Source organism: Euprymna scolopes, chromosome 46 (genome assembly GCF_053919585.1).
Source record: "Euprymna scolopes isolate OS-2025 chromosome 46, ASM5391958v1, whole genome shotgun sequence".
NCBI classification, from domain to species: Eukaryota; Metazoa; Mollusca; class Cephalopoda; order Sepiida; family Sepiolidae; genus Euprymna; species Euprymna scolopes.
This window is the reverse complement of record NC_136527.1, coordinates 10477940-10498824: the sequence shown is the minus strand read 5'-3', so window position 1 is coordinate 10498824 and position 20885 is coordinate 10477940. Positions and strand designations below refer to the sequence as shown.

At 32.3% G+C, this 20885-nt stretch overlaps 1 protein-coding gene across 2 annotated transcripts in view; it reads right to left on the bottom strand.

Annotated features, from left to right (window-relative positions):
• Window positions 1-7690: 7690 nt before the first annotated feature.
• The window catches only part of LOC145271382 (G-protein coupled receptor dmsr-1-like), a 544349-nt gene continuing 531154 nt past the window's right edge, over window positions 7691-20885 (bottom strand). For both annotated transcript variants that reach the window (XM_080126923.1, XM_080126922.1), the window contains one exon: window positions 7691-9706. In XM_080126923.1, coding sequence (XP_079983049.1) covers window positions 8584-9678 — 1095 coding nt within the window. In that variant the 5' untranslated portion in view covers window positions 9679-9706 and the 3' untranslated portion in view covers window positions 7691-8583. The remainder of the gene's footprint in view (window positions 9707-20885) is intronic.

The window sequence follows — 20885 nt, the reverse complement described above, 5'->3', positions numbered from 1 at the left end:
TACATACATATTCACATACATATACGCATACATGTATGCACATATACATACACATAAAGTTACCTACATACACCTACTCATACATATATATATATGCACCTATACACATACATATATATGCATAAATACATATACGTATACATACACACACATATATATATACATACAAGCACACATAAACATATAAATACAAAAATAAATAGATAAACATACACACATGCACACATCCAAACATACATACACAATACATATAATACATACATACAAACATATACATACACACATGCACACACATATACATATATATGCATACACATAAATACAAACATATACATGTAGATACACACATATACATATTCACATTCATATACGCATACATGTATGCACATATACATACACATAAAGTTACCTACATACACCTACACATACATATATATATATATGCACCTATACACATACATATACATATATATGCATAAATACATATACGTATACATACATACATACACACAAATATATATATATATATATACATACAAACACACATAAACATATAAATACAAAAATAAATAAATAAATGAAAATATATACACACATACATATATACATACATATACAAATAGATATATATATACACATACATACACTAGTACATATATTAACATACATACATACATACATACATACATACATACATACATACATACACATATGATAGATCAATTATTTCAGGGCTACACACATGACAATGTTTCCATACATACATACATACATACATACATATATACATACATGCATACATTTAAACAGACAGGTGATATTTATATTATAGATAATTTGCAATTTTTTTCGGAAGCAAATTTTATTAATAATTAATTTTCTACTCTATCATGTTAATTTGGGCGGGATATGTTACTAATTTCGACCCGGGAATTAAGTACCTATTTACAATGCCTCCCCACGTGTGAGTACATATTCTCTGCACGAGCAGAGTATATACGATCCTTAGTTCTGTTGGAATTTACCTCGGTTAAGGTAAATTCTTACTTTCTATTTGCAATGTCTTCCAACGGGACAGAGTTATACACCAGGATCGTTTTTTTTTAACTCGGAGAAAAAGAATACAAATTAAAATTGTCTTAGTCATGAAGGATTACTCTTCTACTGACAGAGGACAAGAAAGTGAAATGTAGCATCAGAGGAACAGATACTACATTTGATCTTATTTACTTTACCTCTCCCCGAGTGTAGAGTTAGGGTCGTTTTTTTTAATGTGGAGAAAAAGAACAAAAATTAAAATTGTCTCAGTCGTGAAGGATTTCTCCTTCACTGACCGAGAACAAAAAATTGAAGTGTAGTATTAGAACAGATAATACACCTTCATCTTGGCCCGTAGGCCACAAAGTAGATAACATTTTTCTTTTTTAGCTGAAACACAATTTTTCGATTTCTGATTTTCAGCGGTTTTGGTTTGGTTTCATTTCTGAAATATTTGCGGGGCAAAAAAGAAAAAAAAAGAAAAAACAAGAAAAAAAGAAGAAAAAACAAAGAAAAAAAAGAAGAAAAAAGAAAAGATCATTTTGCAATACACGAACAGCGGCCATTTTTTTTGGAGCATTTCACTAAACTGTCGCCAGGTGGCGCTTCTCTCAATTCAAATTGTTTATTAATTTAAAAATGAAAACAATAATATACTAGACTACCCGTGACCCGTTGGGTCAGTATGTTATATAAGCTATGAAATTAATGTATGAGTGTGACATTTGTGACGTAAAGGAAATGTTTTTTGTGACATAACAGGAACATTTGTATGAATATTAAAATTAAAAAAGAACATAGATAGATTTCTTTGAGTCGTTCTGTTTATAATTGCTTATTAAAAAAAATACAGACATTTTATTAGTGGTTTATCATACTTATAAGTAAATGTTCACTGGACAGATTCCAGAATACTTAAAGTTAAATTCAAATTTTGATATATCTTTTAACTTAAAGGCGAAAAAAAAACAAACAAAAAAAACAGTTGGGGCGCTGAAAACGTACACAGTAAAACAATACGTTTTATTATCGCGTTGATTATTTATTTGTAACGCAAATTAAAAAAACAACAACATATTTTCGGGGTTATTTAAATATATTGATAGTATAGAAGAAAATGTATGAATGTTTTTTAAGAAAGGTGTATTAAAAATGAAGGTAGTGGGTAAATCGCCGTTGTAAAATGCTCTTATAGTTGTCAACGGGTTAAAGTAGATTTATTTGTAAGAAAATTGCGTTAAAATAACTTAAACGGAATACGGAAATGAACGATGTAAAAAAAAATGTGGAAAGTATTAACAATTGTTTATTTGAATAATTTAAACGTGAAAAAAGCAAACAATTGGGACGCTGAAAACGTACACAGTAAAACAATACGTTTTATTGTCGCATTGATTATTTGTTTATGTACGCATGCGCAACCGCAAGTCGTAAACCGGATGGTAGATTACAACACCTGTTACAAGGCCATTTGAGTTTTATTACTATATAGATAATATGCCGGAGACACTGTGGAGCTGTTTAGTTACGGGTATATGCCGGATTTTACCAAGCAAGCTGGATCTAAAAAAAACTTTCATATCCTTTTTCTGCAAATCCTCCTGCTACAGCACTTCTGATAAATTTATTATTTTGACTTTCTATGTCTCACTGACTTTAACAAATAGGGTACATACCTTTATAAATATTTGCTAATATTTTCTCTCCTCTGATGAGATGGTAGACATCGAAACCCTATAGGTTAAGGAGATTAATTTTCTAAAGCATTCTTTGTCTTGCTTAGAATAATAAAAATTCTTTGATATGAAATTCATTTCAATGAGAGTTTTTTGAAATTCATTGAAATACAATTTAATATATATATATATATATACACACATATATATATATATATAATATAAATCTGAACGTCTGTGTGTGTGTCTTGTCACGAATAGGCTCCTATATGTTTGACTATTATAGAAAACTGATCACATATAATGATAGAAGATGTAACGAGACACAGGAATGAGTGTGTTTGATCTGGCATAATGACGATTCATTAAAATTGTGGGCTCTGCATACGCGCCTGGTCCACAAAGTATGGAAACGTTTACAAGTGTTTTTGATATAGATGTACATAATAATCATTTGATAAGTATGTTTTAACTTAAATAGGTATGGTATAATTAAATTGTGGGGTCTGCGTTCGCACCTGGCCTCCATAGAATGGAAATAGGCACACTCTTTAATAAAGACTTTTCATATCTATCTGCGTAAGTATACTTTGATAATTATGTTTCAGTTTGAAGAAATATGGTATAATAAAATTATGGGGTGTTCGTTCGCACCTGACCTCCATTGAATGGAAATATGTCACAAAGTTTAACAAGGTTTTTTTAATATAGATCCACAGAATATTGTGATAAGTGTTTCAGTGTGAACAGGTATGGTATAATAAATTATGGGGTTTATATATTTTATTTTTACTTTCATCATATTTTGGTTTGGTTTTGATACCCCCAAATTCGAAGCTATCTCTTTACAACCCTTCCTTTTCATAACCTATCATACTTTCATAAATCAGAGTCCATTTTCTGTAGGCTGTTTTATACACTCACATATATATATATGTATATACATATATATATATATATAAATATATATATATACATATATATACATACACACACGCATATATATATATATATATATATATATATATATATATATATATATATATATATATATATATATATACCAGCGATGGTTGACGTTATGTTGTTTTGAAAAAAGAAAAAACAAGATGAATAAGTTTAGAGAGAAAAAAAGTGTACATATTTATTTAACGCATTTTTAAAAGTGTATATATAGACATTGAACAACCCAACCTTCCCATACACACACATATGTTTGTCCTTCCCGATATAGGTAGGATTCTAACACTGTTTCCTTTTCATTTTCGTATGGTCTATGACCGTTTTCTTTCTTTGCATTTTTCCTTTTAATATCCTGAAGATGTCCTCTGTAATAGGGACGAAACGTTGATCATTTCATAAATTCATTCGGTTTTTCTTTTTTCAAGACAACACACACACACACACACACACACACACACACACACACACACACACATATATATATATATATATATATATATATATATATATATATATATATATATATATAAAGGAACAAACCGTATTATGTGTTCATCAACGTTTCGTCTTTATTTCGAGACTTCTTCTGGATGAATGAGATTAAGAAGCAAAAAATACCAGTACAAAATATATGAAAATTTTTCACGTGCACAGTGTGATGCAGTTCTATTTTAGAAAAACGGAAAAAGACGTTGGAAATTCAAAGGGGGGGGGAGCTGGCGCTGTTAAAGAGAGGGAAATTTTAGTGGCGTCATATAGTCGCTAATGTAATTTTAACAGATATGAACGCAGTTAATACTGGAGAGAAATATATCTGTTGAAGTTCAAATATAGGTTTGTAACAGAAATGAAATGAGTATTATGTAATTTATTGATTGAGATTATATGTATTAATTATTATAGGGGGTGTTTGAATATATATATATACATAATTTTGTTGACCCTTCAAAGGGTACCACAAAATAATTATACTTACTTGTTACAATGATAATTTTACTTTAATTTGAAAAATATTTCGGAAAAAAAAATCCAATGTTGCTTTAATTAAAAATCGTTTTATTAAAATTATATTTTCTTACGCAAACTTTTCAATAAAATATTTTTACAATTAAATGTAGATACATTTTTTTTATACAATATTTACTTGCCGTGTTATTTGACCAAGAAGAACGAAAATTGATTTTTTTTTTTCACAATATATCTGAGAAGGTGGTCTATAAACTGTAATAATTGTTTGAAATTTGGCAAAAAAAAACAAAAAAACCGATTGAGCGGTGAAACTTTAAAGCCGTTCTAAATGATTAAAACTGCCACTTAACCATATGATTAAACACTACCGTGTTTGAATGATACATTTTTATACAATAAATTTTTTGGTTTCCAAATATTTTTCTGTTTGGGGAAAAACCAATTTGTTTGTTATTTACTTACCGTGTTATTTTACAAAGAAGAAATTGGAGTTATCGCTCCCTAGCAATGGCGTCGCCCGTGTAATGCAAAAGTATCAAAAAATGTTTTAATACAAGTCCTTAGCATTTTAAGTTACTGTAAATATCAGTTATAAGCACAGTAGGCATCTTGTTTGGTCAATTGCTTATGTTAAAAATCTAACTTCTGCTGGCTGAACAAAATGGCTACTTCGCTAACAGCCGATATGTACGGTAACTTCCAAGATTATAAACTTCTATTAAATATGAACTATTTTGACGCAAATAGGTCACAGATGATAAAGTGAACCAAAATACACTGTTTTCGACTATTTGCCCTACTATATTCCCTTTAAATGGCACCATCCGTGTAAAGACAGAAAATCCCCCCCCCTCCGTTTTTTACTTCCAGGAATTACACTTTCGGCGTCAATCAACCACTTGGAATTAAACGCTGTCACTTTTAAAGTCGCTGATGATGACATCAACTGGGTTTTTCTAACCCAGCTTCTGAGGAGGATATATAAGTATGAACGGACACCTTTTTATAGTGAACTTTTAATAAACAGATACTACACTTTGATCTTGCCCAGATTTTCCATGTTATTTGACAAAGAAGAAATTGGAGTTATCGCTCCCTAGCAATGGCGTCGCCCGTGTAATGCAAAAGTATCAAAAGATGTTTTAATACAAGTCCTTAGCATTTTAAGTTACTGTAAATATCAGTTATGAGCACAGTAGGCATCTTGTTTGGTCAATTGCGTACGTTAAAAATCTGACTTCTGCTGGTTGAACAAAATGGCTACTTCGCTAAAAACCGATATGTACGGTAACTTCCAAGATTATAAACTTCTATTAAATATGAACTATTTTGACGCAAATAGGTCACAGATGATAAAGCGAACCAAAATACACTGTTTTCGACTATTTTCCCTACTATATTCCCTTTAAATGGCACCATCCGTGTAAAGACAGAAAATCCCCCCCCTCCGTTTTTTATTTCCAGGAATTACACTTTCGGTGTCAATCAACCACTTGGAATTAAACGCTGTCACTTTTAAAGTCGCTGATGATGACATCAACTGGGTTTTTCTAACCCAGCTTCTGAGGAGGATACATAAGTATGAACGGAAACCTTTTTATAGTGAACTTTTAATAAACAGATACTACACTTTGATCTTGCCCAGATTTGCCGTGTTATTTGACAAAGAAGAAATTGGAGTTATCGCTCCCTAGCAATGGCGTCGCCCGTGTAATGCAGAAATGCCAAAAAATGTTTTAATACAAGTCCGATATGTACGGTAACTTCAAAGATTATACACTTATATCAAATATGGACTATTTTGACGCAAATAGGTCGCAGATTATAAACCAAACCAAAATACAGTGTTTTCGACTAATTTCCCTTCTATATTCCCTTTAAAACCTTTTAAAAGAAATAATTTAATTTGTGACCTATTTGCGTTAAAAATAATAACGCTTAATTGAAGTTATAAGCCCTTTAAGTCTCAGTAAATGTTGGTCATTAGAAGCTTAGCCATCTTGCTTGCCATTCGTGTACGTTAGGAATCTGACTTCAACTGACTGAACAAGCTGACTACTTTGCTAAAAACTGATATGTATGACAACTTAAAGAAAACACACGTTATAACCTCTATTAAACTTTAACCATTTTAATACAAATAGCGGTACTTGTAGAGTTTAATCAAGACATTAAAAAATGGAAATATTAAAAAAAAAGTTATATTGTACGTACCCGTTATGGAATAAAGATCTCCAGAAAAAACATTTTCACTCAATCAGATCAAGCAGTTTTTTTTTTTACAGCGAAAAAATAATTTTTATGACAACAAACCAAACGTTTAGATTTTTTTTTTTGATCACAGGGAAGTGAGGGGGAGCTACGGGAAGATAACTCTGTCTAAAGCGAAACACCTTCTCCCCATGTTAAATAATAACTTTTCTTCCTTCCTCGTGGTCTAAAAATTGAAGCATGGCTACTTTTTTCTCGGTGTCATAAAAAATTGTTTTTCCGCTGTAAAAAAAAAAAAAAGATTGATCAAATTAAGTGATTTTTTTTTGATCAAGTAATTTTTTTTTACAGCGAAAAAACAGTTGTTTTTTTAATGACAATAGCAACCATGTTTTGATCTTTTGGCAATGAGAAAGGAAGATAACTCAGTTTAAAGCGCCGACCCCCGCTCATGTTAAATAATAAGCTCTCTTTATTCCTCGTGGTCTAAAAATTGAAGCATGGCTACCTTTTTCTCGGTGTCATAAAAAATTGTTTTTTCGCTGTAAAAAAAAAAAATTTGATCAAATTAAGTGATTTTTTTTTTTTTGATCAAGTAATTTTTTTTTTTACAGTGAAAAAACAGTTTTTTTTTATGACAGCAAGCAATAGATAAACATGTTTGGACTTTTTAGCAACGAGAAAGGAAGACAACTCAGTCTAAAGCGCCGACCCCCCTCATGTTAAATAATAAGCTCTCTTTCTTCCTCGTGGTCTAAAAATCGAAACATGGCTACCTTTTGCTCGATGTTTTGTAAAAGCAACAACAAAAAAAAACAAAAACAAAAAAAAAATCTACTTGATCAAATTAAGTTATTTTATTTTTCTGAGGACTTAATTCCGTAACAGGTATGTGAATATAACTTTTTTTTCAGTATTTTCATATTTTTAATTTTGCGATTAAACTGTACGCGTACCCAAACAGGTTACAAATAAATAGGCAAAAAAAAAACAACAAAAAACAAAAAACAACAAAAAAACAACAACACCATTTTGGACTAATTTCACAACTGCAGTTCTTTTGACATTGTTTATGTCGCCAACGTTTACCGTCATTACGCATAATCTAGATTGAAATATTGAATAAAGTCGTTCCCATACAGCGACAGCCATTTTTTGAGGGAAGAGTAACGTTTCTTTTTAATAGTCTGACGGTTAATATGTGGATTACCTCCCCTTATTTCTTAAACCCATCTCGTCGGTTCTTTTCAAAATGAATTGGTATAAGTCCACAGTACAACCTAAAAAGAAAACCAAAAAAACTACAGAAAACTCCTTACGATGTACGTAGGCATAACGAAACGAAAATGTCTTATTCCAAAACTCACGTAAATTGGTTAAGTGCTCTTTTTTTTAGAAAGAAAATAATTTTTAAACGATTTTAATCTATTAATGTGAAATCGTTACCATTACAAAGTTGATCTTGCAAGTTTAAATTATTGTGAAGTGTTTTTTTTTTCTTTTAAGATAACAGATTTTTTCCTTATAAAATTCGATTTTCTTAGAAAAATTATAAAACTACTTGATCAGTCTACATGATTTTTGGAACATGATATTTTCATTCCGTGATGGTGACGTATATAATAAAGATTTTTTTTTCTGTATTTTGTTTTTTATTTTGAATTTTGGAGAAGGACCAATGATTTATTTTAATAACGTTTTGATTTTTTTTTCTCCAAGGGGAAATTCAGACCATTGATGCTGAGGTGGATTTACCAATTTCGTCACTGCGGAAGGAATATCGAAAGCATGTCTTTAGTGAGCTGCGCACCAGTTCAACAAAGCTGTTCCGGAAATGCTGACTCATCGTGCAATAGAACAAGAAATTGATGGCGTTGTTCACCAGCGCAATAATATCCATGGAGTCGCCGAGCAGGCTATAGATATTCAGGAAAAACCCGTCAACGATCCCGCTGACAACAATAAGAATCCCCTGCGGCAGTTCTGTGATTAGAAACAGTACGATGATTGCCAATAGCATACGTGTTGTCCGAGAGTGTTGGCGCACTCTTTGTTCGACCGACGAACTGCGTAGGATCTTCGTGCGCTCTTTGGTCTCCTGCAGCGTGTGAAGAAGTAGTCCTCCGAATATCGTTATAAGTACACACGGCAGGAGCTTACCGACGATAGCGTATGACCAGAAATTTATAAGCGCCAGAGTCGTCGGTTTGGAATCGCTATCACCGATGCCAATGTCGCCCAGACCGTAGATGGTTTCGTTGGAGACGTTTTGGGAGCGGACCACCACTCGGTTAATTAGATATTGCGGGATGTTAAAAAGCGAAGACAGGACATAGATGAGGCAGACGATGAGGGCAGTGCTCTGTGGGTTGGGTATACGTTCGCCACGCCCTTTCGATATGATAAACGTATATCGTAGTATGGCCAGGAAGACGGCCAGCCATATTGATATGGTGTGCGTTGTGGTCGTAATGTTGATGTGAAACACGAGAAACATCACCCAGCCGAAGGTGTACTTTTCTGGGGTGACATCCAGGGTGTGGTCTATGTAGAAATGAATGGCGAACGGCACGTACGACGTCATCGTCAGAATGTCGGATATGGCGATCCCGGTTAAGATGCAGTTGATTGACGTCCGCATGCTCTTCTCAGTAAGAATGATGATGTTGACGATGTTGGTGAGGATCCCGAAGGTACAGACGACCAGACTCAGGTAACCGTGGATCGACCAGTAGCGGTGGGCGAACTCTTGCAGCAATATCGGCGACGTGATGCCTTCTTCTTTGTCAGTATCAAAGGTTGCATTGTAATCGGCACTCATGCTTCTGTGGCTGGTGACTCCGACCAAACTGCAAAACACAAAGAAAGAAAAAGAAAAGAAGCGTTTTTAGAGCGGTGACAAGAAAACAGCAAAAATAAATGAATAAATAAATAAAGTAAAAATAAATAAATAAATAAAAATAAAATAAATGAAGTAAAATAAATAAATAAATAAAAATAAAATAAATAAAAATAAAATAAATAAAATTAAAATAAATAAATAAATAAATAAAAATAAAAAAACATAAATAAAAACATAAAAATAAAATAAATAAATAAATAAAGTAAAAATAAATAAATAAAAATAAAATAAATAAAAATAAATAAATAAATAAAGTAAAACTAAATAAATAAAAATAAAATAAATAAAAATAAATAAATAAATGAAAATAAAATAAATAAATAAAGTAAAAATGAATAAATAAAAATAAAATAAATAAAATTAATAAATAAATAAAGTAAAAATAAATAAGTAAAAATAAAATAAATAAAAATAAATGAATAGATAAAAATAAAATAAATAAAGTAAAAATAAATAAATAAAAATAAATAAATGAATGAGAATAAAATAAATAAATAAATAACAATAAAATAAATAAAGTAAAAATAAATAAGTAAAAATAAATAAATAAAAATAAATAAATAAATAAATAAAATAAAATAGATAAAGTAAAAATAAATAAATAAATAAATAAAGTAAAAATACATAAATAAATACAAATAAAATAAATAAAAATAAATAAATAAATAAAAGTAAAATAAATAAATAAAGTAAAAATAATTAAATAAAAAAATAAAAATAAAAATAAAATAAAATATACAAAAAAAAGAAAACCAATAATAATTATCTATTATATAAATCTCACCTGTCCGTTAGTGTGTATGTATGTATGTATGTATGTATGTTTGTTTGTTGCCTTCACCACGGCAGTGAAGGCAACCTCTCTAGGAGAACGAAAACCTGCGGCAACTGCTGCTTCCAATGATGTTGACTTGCTCTTCTTTTTGGATCAATGTGACAGTTGTTCAGAGAGTGGGATTGTCTCAGTGCAAAGTCTTTCCTCACTATAAATCACGGCAGGTGTTCAGGATACCACAGCCTGAACCCGGTTATCAGTGGATTTGCAGAACTATATATATATATATATATATATATATATATATATATATATATATATATATATATATATGCATATATATATATATTTTTTTTTTGTAGTCATCGACATACAGTCCTGTTTCGTTGTATCACAACTCATCAGTGCCACTAGACTAGCATCCTTCCCAAGCCAAGGATTGAACCCAGAACTGTCGTATTGACAGTCGGCAGTTCTTCCACTCGACCATGGAATTGACGTCCGTAAAATAACTCGTCGGAATGTCTATTTAAATAGACACCCGTCACCACCTTTATAGTGCTTATATATATATATATATATATATATATATATATATATATATATATATATATGTGTGTGTGTGTGTGTGTGTGTGTATATATATATATGTATGTATATATATGTATGTATATATATGTATATATATATATATATATATATATATAAGTCGTTCTCCCAAAATCAACCCAGACTTGACAGTCGTTTTAAATTCTTTTTTTCTACGCACGTCTTATATTTCTTTTAATAACTCATTCCCTTTTCCTTGCAACCATTTGTGAATTATTCCACGGATATCTGCCTTTTGGATTACTTTGGACCATCTTCCAATTACGCGAATCCCTTGGATTTTACTTGTGGAAATGGAAATTTAACCAACATTTTTGGATTCTGGATTTTTGGATTTTACCGTTATTGGATATTTTACACTTCACAAGACTATCCATTCACGTGAAATCACCTTTTTCTTCACCATATTCCCTCGGCTTCACTATTTGTTACCAAGTAAGATCTATGACTTACTTGTAGTTTCATCAAATACTTGTTAAATCCTACCCTCTGATTAGAAGGAAAGTATTTCTTCGAAACTCTACGGATTAAAGACTATCCACTTACATTGTGCTTTTTTTTAAAAAAATTAAATATGTTTTTAACTGTTTTTCAAAGTGTTTTTTAACATGTTTTATTAACTACTTGTTCTTATACACACACACACACACACACACACACACACATACATATATATATATATATGTATAAAATGGGTTAAGAAAATAATATTTTTTAACATTATTTTATTATTCCGTGTCTTGGTTTCTCATTCAGAATTATGTTTAGATCATTGTAATAATGTTTTTAAATCATTGAAATCGTTTTTAACGCGTTTCAGACGTTCTGTGAAGCGTCCTATTCAGAAATTATTTTCAAAATGGGTCGGAGATGTAAAAATAGCATTTTCGTAGTTAATTTGAAATGTTTCCAAGAGGTGGAAACGTGTAAGTGTCTACTATTCATTGGAATGTTCAATTTTTATTACTCTTTTATTGGGCTGTGGTCACTCCTGTGGTGTGTTTCTCTCTCTCACTGTCTATTTCTGCTTGTGTTTTTGCTTTTCCTTTAGGGTAGTGTGTGTGTGTGTTTTCTTTTATTGGTTTGAAGAATGTGTGTACTGTTTTATAGTATTATGAAGTTATTTGCTTCCCTAGGAAGATAACTGTGATCCAAGGTCGTTACTAATGTATAGGATGTGTGTGTGTGTGTTTGTGTGTGTGCGCGTGTGTTTTCTTTTATTTATATATATGCATTAAGTATGTATGTATGTATGTATGTATGTCTACCTAGTTTCAGGTCATGTTATATGCTACTGGTACAACCTGTCACATGGTCAGGTCACCGGCGACTAAACTTGTTTGGTGAGGAAGGTGGCTAGTCTCCCTGAAGGATTAAAAAGAAGACCTTCCAAAAGGTAAATGAACCCTTTTTCGGGGTCAACGGCCAACTAGCACCATGTGTGTTTGTGTGTATGCATGTGTGTGTTGGGTTGTAGCCGTGGGGAAGGCAATCTTTCTAGGAGAAGCAAATCTCTGATTTAAAAAACCATAAAGCGGGAGACCAGTACCCGCATTAAGCTGGTCTGCAGTTTAACTTGTTGCTGGCTATCTTGCTCTCGCTTGTTGCTGGATCTCGACATTTTGAACAGTGAGAGAAACTTAGCTTACTTTTATTAAGTTTGAAGTTGCACCTATATAAGTGAATGTTTTCAATGTTTTATCATTAGTAGTTTATTCATCCCAGTGTTAGTGACTCGTATATTGGGGAGTTGAGTTGAGAGAGAACGTGGAGATGTATAACGCGGGTTTTGGTATAACTTCTTGTGGTTTTTACTGGGAAGTATATCATAGGATCTGCTATTCTGGTTGTTTTTTTTTGTTATTGTTATTATTAGAACCCTGACCATAGGCTTCCCTATATATATTTTATTAACAATTTGAAAGTTATTTTAGAGTGGAATTTTAAGCTCATGTTCTATAATCATAAAAAAATATTAAATATATCAATTTATATGTTTATTAATAAACAAATCCATCATTATATAAACAAAGAAAATTGCTCCAGGAAAATGCCTACTTCGGACTATTACCTTGTGATGTGGATTACTCAAAATACAGTTTGTATGATTTTACAACACTGCTATCAAAGACATTCACTTCGGATTTTACCATGCAATTTGGATGTTAACTTTTATGTCCTTTTCTTTAACTTCCCTTACTCTATGACATTTAAATACTTAAACAACTTTTAATTGTGATTGTCCATGTTTGTTTTTTTTTGTTTTTTTTACATAGGCATCACCACATTATCAAGGCCAAGAGGCCACTCAAGGATAAGGGTTAATGAGTGTACAGTAGATATTGGACAATATAATAATCATTAGTAATGAAAATTTGGTAAATTTGATAACTTATATAGAACGGCTCATCAAGAACTTATTTACGTTAGACTTGAAGACAACCATATTGTAGTCAGCCGGAAAGCAGGAAAACGGAAGACAATTCCACAGACGTGCAGTTCTAAGAAAGAAACTTTGTTCATGGAATCTATGTTTAGGTTTAGGCACAGATAAAGAGTGGGGGAATTATTGATAGTGTGTACAGCTAGACGAGTGTTTCTTGTGAAAGTTTGGCGAGCGGGGACCATAGATTGAAGATATATATATATATTAAATTACCGGACCCATTATATAAACAAAGAAAATTGCTACAAGAAAATGCCTACTTCGGACTATTACCTTGTGATGTGGATTACTCAAAATACAGTTTGGATCATTTTACAACACTGCTATCAAAGACATTCACTTCGGATTTTACCATGCAATTTGGATGTTAACGTTTATATCCTTTTCATTAACTTGCTTTACTCTATGATATTTAAATACTTAAACAACTTTTAATTGTGATTTTCCATGTCTCACTGACTTTAGCAAATAAGGTGTAAACCATTTTAACTATTTACTAATATTTTCTACTCTGAAAAGCTGGTAGACATCGAAATCCTATAGGATAAGGAGTTATAATATTTCAAATAAGGAGATAAGGAGTTATAATATTTCAAATGTATTCTTTGTTTTACATAAAATAATATATGTCTTTGGATTTGAAATTCAAACATTTCACGTCATCAATTTTTAAATTTATTGAATGACTAAAATTTGATTTATTTGCTCTATCTTGTATATCGAGCAATTTTTATTTAGGTGGGATAGTACTTATAGAATATTACTGTCAGTAATATCTTGTAAAACTTATAATCACAGGCTTCCATACTAGCTAGTTCGAATCGTTCGACTGGTAGTAATCGTGACACCCTGCACTGAAGAATCCCGAAAGGATGAAACACTAGTGTCTGTAGGTATTTAATTATTATAGTAAAAAAAAAATAATTATGACAGCCCCTTTAAGAAATTCGTTTCTTATCGTTGAGCACTTTCCGTTGAATTAAAAGTCGGTCAATTTAGCTCTTATGCGTAGATCATCGTATAACGATTTGATCACTGTCTGTCTGACGTAATGAACATTTAAATTAAAATGTTTAAAATTCAACGCTATTTCACACGGTTAATAGTAGCCGAATGGATACGGCCTCCGCTAATCGAGCCAGAAATGTCTCGTGTCGCGGGGTTCGAATCGTTCGACTGGTAGTAATCGTGACACCCTGCACTGAAAAATCCCGAAAGGATGAAACACTAGTGTCTGTAGGTATTTAATTATTATAATAAAAAAAAATTATATATATATATATATATATATATATATATATATATACTAGCAAAAGTACCCGTCGTTGTCTGGGTTCAAAAACAGCCTACAGAAAATGGACTCTGATTTATGAAAGTATGATAGGTTATGAAAAGGAAGGGTTGTAAATTTGGGTTGAATTTGGAGGTATCAAAACCAAACCAAAATATGATGAAAGTAAAAATAAAATAGATAAACCCCATGATTTATTATACCATACCTGTTCACACTGAAACACTTATCACAATATTCTGTGGATCTATATTAAAAAAAAAACCTTGTTAAACTTTGCGACGTATTTCCATTTTATGGAGGTCAGGCGCGAACGAACACCCCATAATTTTATTATATCATATTTCTTCAAACTGAAACATAATTATCAAAGTATACTTACGCAGATAGATAGTGTCTGTAGGTATTTAATTATTATAGTAAAAAAAAAAAAAAAAAAAAAAAAAATTATATATATATATATATATATATATATATATATATATACAAGTTAGAAAAGATTTTACAAAGTAAGGTATAAAAATGTAATTCCTTACTTTGTAAAATGTATAAAAGTGCACTTTGAAGATAAATAAATTTCAAATTGAATCTTGTACCTTTATTTTTAAAGCCTATAGTAAAAACATTTTGTTTAACAATTTTCATGCCTTGGATGAAATGCTTTTCTAACTTGTATCCTATCTTTTTAAGATTATATTTTATTTAATTTATTAATTTGGATTTAAAAAAAGATGAATGTGATTTTGTATGTATTTATAAAAACTCTCCGCCTCTCTATTTCAGATTGTATTTCTCCTCACACCACAACTCATTTTTGCAACGCCCTCTTTGTATTATTAAAGGTGTGAATATTCTCTCTGTTTCAGTTTGTAATTCTCCTCACACCACAACTCTTTTTTGCAACTCCCTCTTTGTCATACATGTCTGAATAATGAGAGAATCTGAATTTTTTTAACAAAACCTTTAAAATAACTTTTTTAGATTAAATTTTTTAAAACTTCTTTCAGAATAGAAAATCTTTACACTTTAATAAGGAACATATTTTATATAGGTTTCATTAAAGACATTCAGTAGATAACGAGAAAAATAGAGATGAAAATTTCAAAAGGACTGTGTAACTGGTTACGCTCAATAGTAGTCCTCGCTAGCCAAAGACTTGTTATTGTTATTCTATTATTATTATTACTATTATTATTATTATTATTATTATTATTATTATTATTATTATTATTATTATTATTATTATTTAAAACATTTTGTGTCCTGTGCTTTCACGCGAGAACTAATATATATATATATATATATATATATATATATATAAAAGTGAAAGTGTCTGTGTGTGTACATTTCCCTACGCAATAACTCTGTCAATTGTTAGTCTACAGACTCGACATTTGATATACCGAGTACTGAGATTTGGGAAAATCGATGTAATCGGTTTTTGGCTAGAAATTTGGCGATTAAGGGTCAAAGTTCAACGATTTGACCTTTGAGAACTCTACCAAACTCCTCCGACAATTTTGGGTCTACGCACTTGAAATTTTAGATATAGGTTTCTTGGACATGGATCTAACTTAATAACTTGATTTGAGCCCAAAACAATAAATATTAAGAGGTCATAATACGGGTCAAAGTTTAAAAAATTGACCTCTGCGGTCTCTTCCAAATTACTCAGAAACTTTCTGGTCTAAATATTTGAAATTTTACCTAAAGGGTATTCAGAGATAGGGCAAGCTTTTTCATCAGTTTGAGTGGAAAATTTTTAGTTGCCAATATATAAATGCATGTATGTATGTCTGTTTGTATGTCTGCCTTCCATTGGAGGCGACGGATTTTACCAAGATTAGTATCGTTTTAAAGTTCGACCTTTCATACGACAAATATCGAAAAATTGGCTAAAAACATTAATATCTTCCCCTTTAACTAGGCACTTTTCTACAGGAGGGGTCACTTTTTTCGCCAATATTTCCGAAAGTTATCCTCTCCTTTAGATTGTGTAGCCTTAATTTAATAAAATGTCGCATCCGGTTTGGCGGTGGTCTTAACAGCATAAACGTTAAGTTTTACCCCGTTCTTTTCCTCCTTTGCGGTACAGGTTCGAGCCTGCCTTCCTACTACCACTGTTTTTTTGCTCAACATACATATCCAAACACCCGGGCAACGCCGGGCGCCCATGCTAGTATATATATATATATATATATATATATATATATATATATATATATATATATAATAGTACTCTTTTCAGAACTACTTCGACCACCTTTACTACCCATTTTATTGACGAAACAAAATGCCCTGTTAATAATTTGACACACCTCAAATACCGTGGATTCAGCAATTACGATGGCAAGTTGCTTACATTGCGCGAAAGAGTACGAAAATTTCACAATACGCATAGCTCAGTATTGCCAACGTTTCTGAAGCTTTTGATACGAATCTACCGGTAAATTTCTGAAACTGGTAAAAAATAACATCTCGTTAATAATTTGCGTGTCAATATATATATATATATATATATATATATATATATATATATATATATATATAATTCAGAATAATGAAATGCAATAAATGTACTGGTGTTTCTGAAACTGGTAAAATGAGCACACACACACACACACACACACACACACACACACACACACACACACACACACACACACACACACATATATATACACATTCGCACACAATATATATAACACGTGTACTCAAAGAGAATATGTACCGGTAAATTTCCGTAGTCACTGAGTAGTCCTAGGTTTTTGTTAAGGCCTGTAGTGTGCGTGTTGAGTTTTAGAATTATTTTTTTTTCATTACACACACACACATATATATATATATATATATATATATATATATATATATATATATATATATATATATATATACGATGGGAAGTCGTTTACATTGCGCGGAACAGTACGAAAATTTCACAGTACGCGCAGCTCAGCATTGCCAACGTTTCCGAAGCTTTTGATACGAAACTACCGGTAAATTTCTGAAACTGGTAAAAGAAATGTTATCTTGTTAATAATTTGACACGCAGCGTACGTCAGCACACACACACACACACACACACACACACACACACACACACACACACACACACACACACATTCGCACACAATATATATAACACGTGTACTCAAAGAGAATATGTATTTATGGACATGTGAGGGTATGACGTTTTGGACAGAGCCTCTTGTAAAGATGCATGGTCGCATTCGATAACAAAAAGCCACCGATGTCATTGACAGGCATCGATTAGCTAATCCGTTAGTGCGATGATATATCTCATCCTTTTCCTGTCCATCAATTACAACAGGTGCCACGTCATCGGCACAAATGATGCTGACAATGACTAATAGCCATGGCAATGGCCTCTCCTCTAGCGTGAAGCCATAAACTTGGCCGAAACGAGAACCGAAAGAAAACCGGATTGAAGCGAATCAATCAAAAAGTCACATTTTTATTTTACTCGAAATTCTCCGAAACATATAGCCTTGATCGTACTGATATGCAGAAGTTCCCAAGCAACGTTAACCAACATCTTAATCTTTCTTAGGCATGGTCCCAAATAGTAGCCCCTTACATCCAAGTGGCAAAATGCCTTGTTACGGGGTGAAGGCGTGTAAAAAAACAACAAAAAAAACAAAACAAAACAAAACAAAAAAATTACTATTCGCAGCAAACCCATTAAACAGGTAACCCAATTCATTAAAAGGTTTTGGATATGACCTTAAACTATATCCGATGGTGAGGCCCCAGCTTGCAGGCTTTGGGTAGTGTGGAGCCACTCTTTAATTACCATTGCTCCCAGGTCTACTCTGACCCAGAGTGGTAGTACCTGTTAGGGTTTCAACTATGGGTTAAATAGAAACCGACTTGAAAAAAAAGAAATATATTCTATCAAAATTTTTTCTTCAAAATCACTGGATTCGGCATTAAATAACCTGAAAAGGGTTGATATGCCGTAAAACAAAAACAACCAGCCAACCAACCAATTCATTTATTTACGGCATAAACTGACTTTCAAATTTTTATTAATGTATTTATGTATTACCAAAGAATGCAAAGGAGATAGGATTAGAAATAAACCAAGAGAAAACAGAATGTATGTCTACAGCTAAATCACAGTTTAACCTAAACATGACTATTAACAGTAAACCCGTCAAACAGGTCACCCAATTCATGATCATGAGACAACATTGAGGTAGAATCGGACTGGGTTTGCGGTTTCCAAAAACACAGCATCATTCTAAAATCAAAACGGTTTGAAGTAAAAGTTTATTTAATTTATGTCGACCCAGTAGTTTTATATGGCCTTGATCGTATCACATGACTAAACAATCGCATTGAGTAATGCTTCTTTGTGCTTTAACTCTGTAGACTCTCTTCCGTTTGCCTGTTTCCCACCTGACTACAACTTGGATGTATTCAAGTCCAACATAAACAAATTCCTGACAAACCACGCTCTTAAGTAAGACACTCTATCAAACCCCCAATACTAATGATTACTACAATACTATCTCATTGATTACTGTACACGCAATAACCCTTATCCCTGAGTGGCCTTCGGGCCTTGATAAGCGGTGACCTCCATGTAAAAAAAATAGATAATGTATGTCAGTTCTCGCATTTAAGGGTTTTTATAATGATGAACCCTTCGTCACAAGTACATATCGCAACATACGCTCATTGTATAGCTGTATAATGGTGATATAATTCGCCATTATACAACAGCAGGACTCAGTGCTGGCCCACAAGTTCGAAGTTGAACTCTATCAATATCAAGGATAAGACGTGCCCTGGCCAGATGTGGTAACACTACTCCATTTTAGAGAGCACCTGGTGTTGGTTAGGGTTGGGGCTATGTTGTATTGTTTTCGCCGTGTTGTCTATTTACTTCATAAATCGTGTGCCAAAATGCGCGGCGACTATACAGGGGTTTCGAAAATGGTTGACCCGATTTTAAATGCCCATATCTCGGAAACTACTTGATCTACGGACCCACACTCAAACCAACGGTTTGACATCGTGCAATGCAGAGCAAACCCCTCTTTTCTTTGGTAGAGAAAAAAGAAACACGTATTCAACGCCCGAAGAAGTCCGATTAATAAAAATACAGGGTGTTCCAAAATGGTTGACCCGATTCTAAATGCACATATCTCGGAAACTACTTGATCTACGGACCCACACTCAAACCCACGGTTCAATTTCTTGCAATGCAGAGCTAACCCCTCTTTTCTTTGGTAGAGAAAAAAGAAACATGTATTCAACGCCCGAAGAAGGTCGCAGGGTACAGCGACCGAAACGTTGTGCCAGTAACACCCGAAATGAGAATAATTGTCCGATTAATCAAAATACAGGGTGTTCCAAAATGGTTGACCCGATTCTAAATGCACATATCTCGGAAACTACTTGATCTACGGACCCACACTCAAACCCACGGTTCAATTTCTTGCAATGCAGAGCTAACCCCTCTTTTCTTTGGTAGAGAAAAAAGAAACATGTATTCAACGCCCGAAGAAGGTCGCAGGGTACAGCGACCGAAACGTTGTGCCAGTAACACCCGAAATGAGAATAATTGTCCGATTAATCAAAATACAGGGTGTTCCAAAATGGTTGACCCGATTCTAAATGCACATATCTCGGAAACTACTTGATGGATCTTAATGAAACTAAATACACTTTATGTTGAAGGTCATAAATTTTATTGGTTAAATTTACAAAGAAAAGTACAAATATTTGTTTGCTTTATGACGGATTTTCATAAATGTTAAATATGAACACCGCGTGTGACTCTGCACACATCGAGTCGAAGAAAAATGGTCCATAAACGTTTTTCTTGGATATTGCACACAAAAAATTACCTTTTGATGAGCCCCTCTCGTGTTCAACTGTGCCATGAGGATTTTCTTCGCCTCATATGCGAACATTATTTTTTATTAACTTTGCCACACGTGTGAAACTTGGCTTCATCACTAAAAACTAGCCAA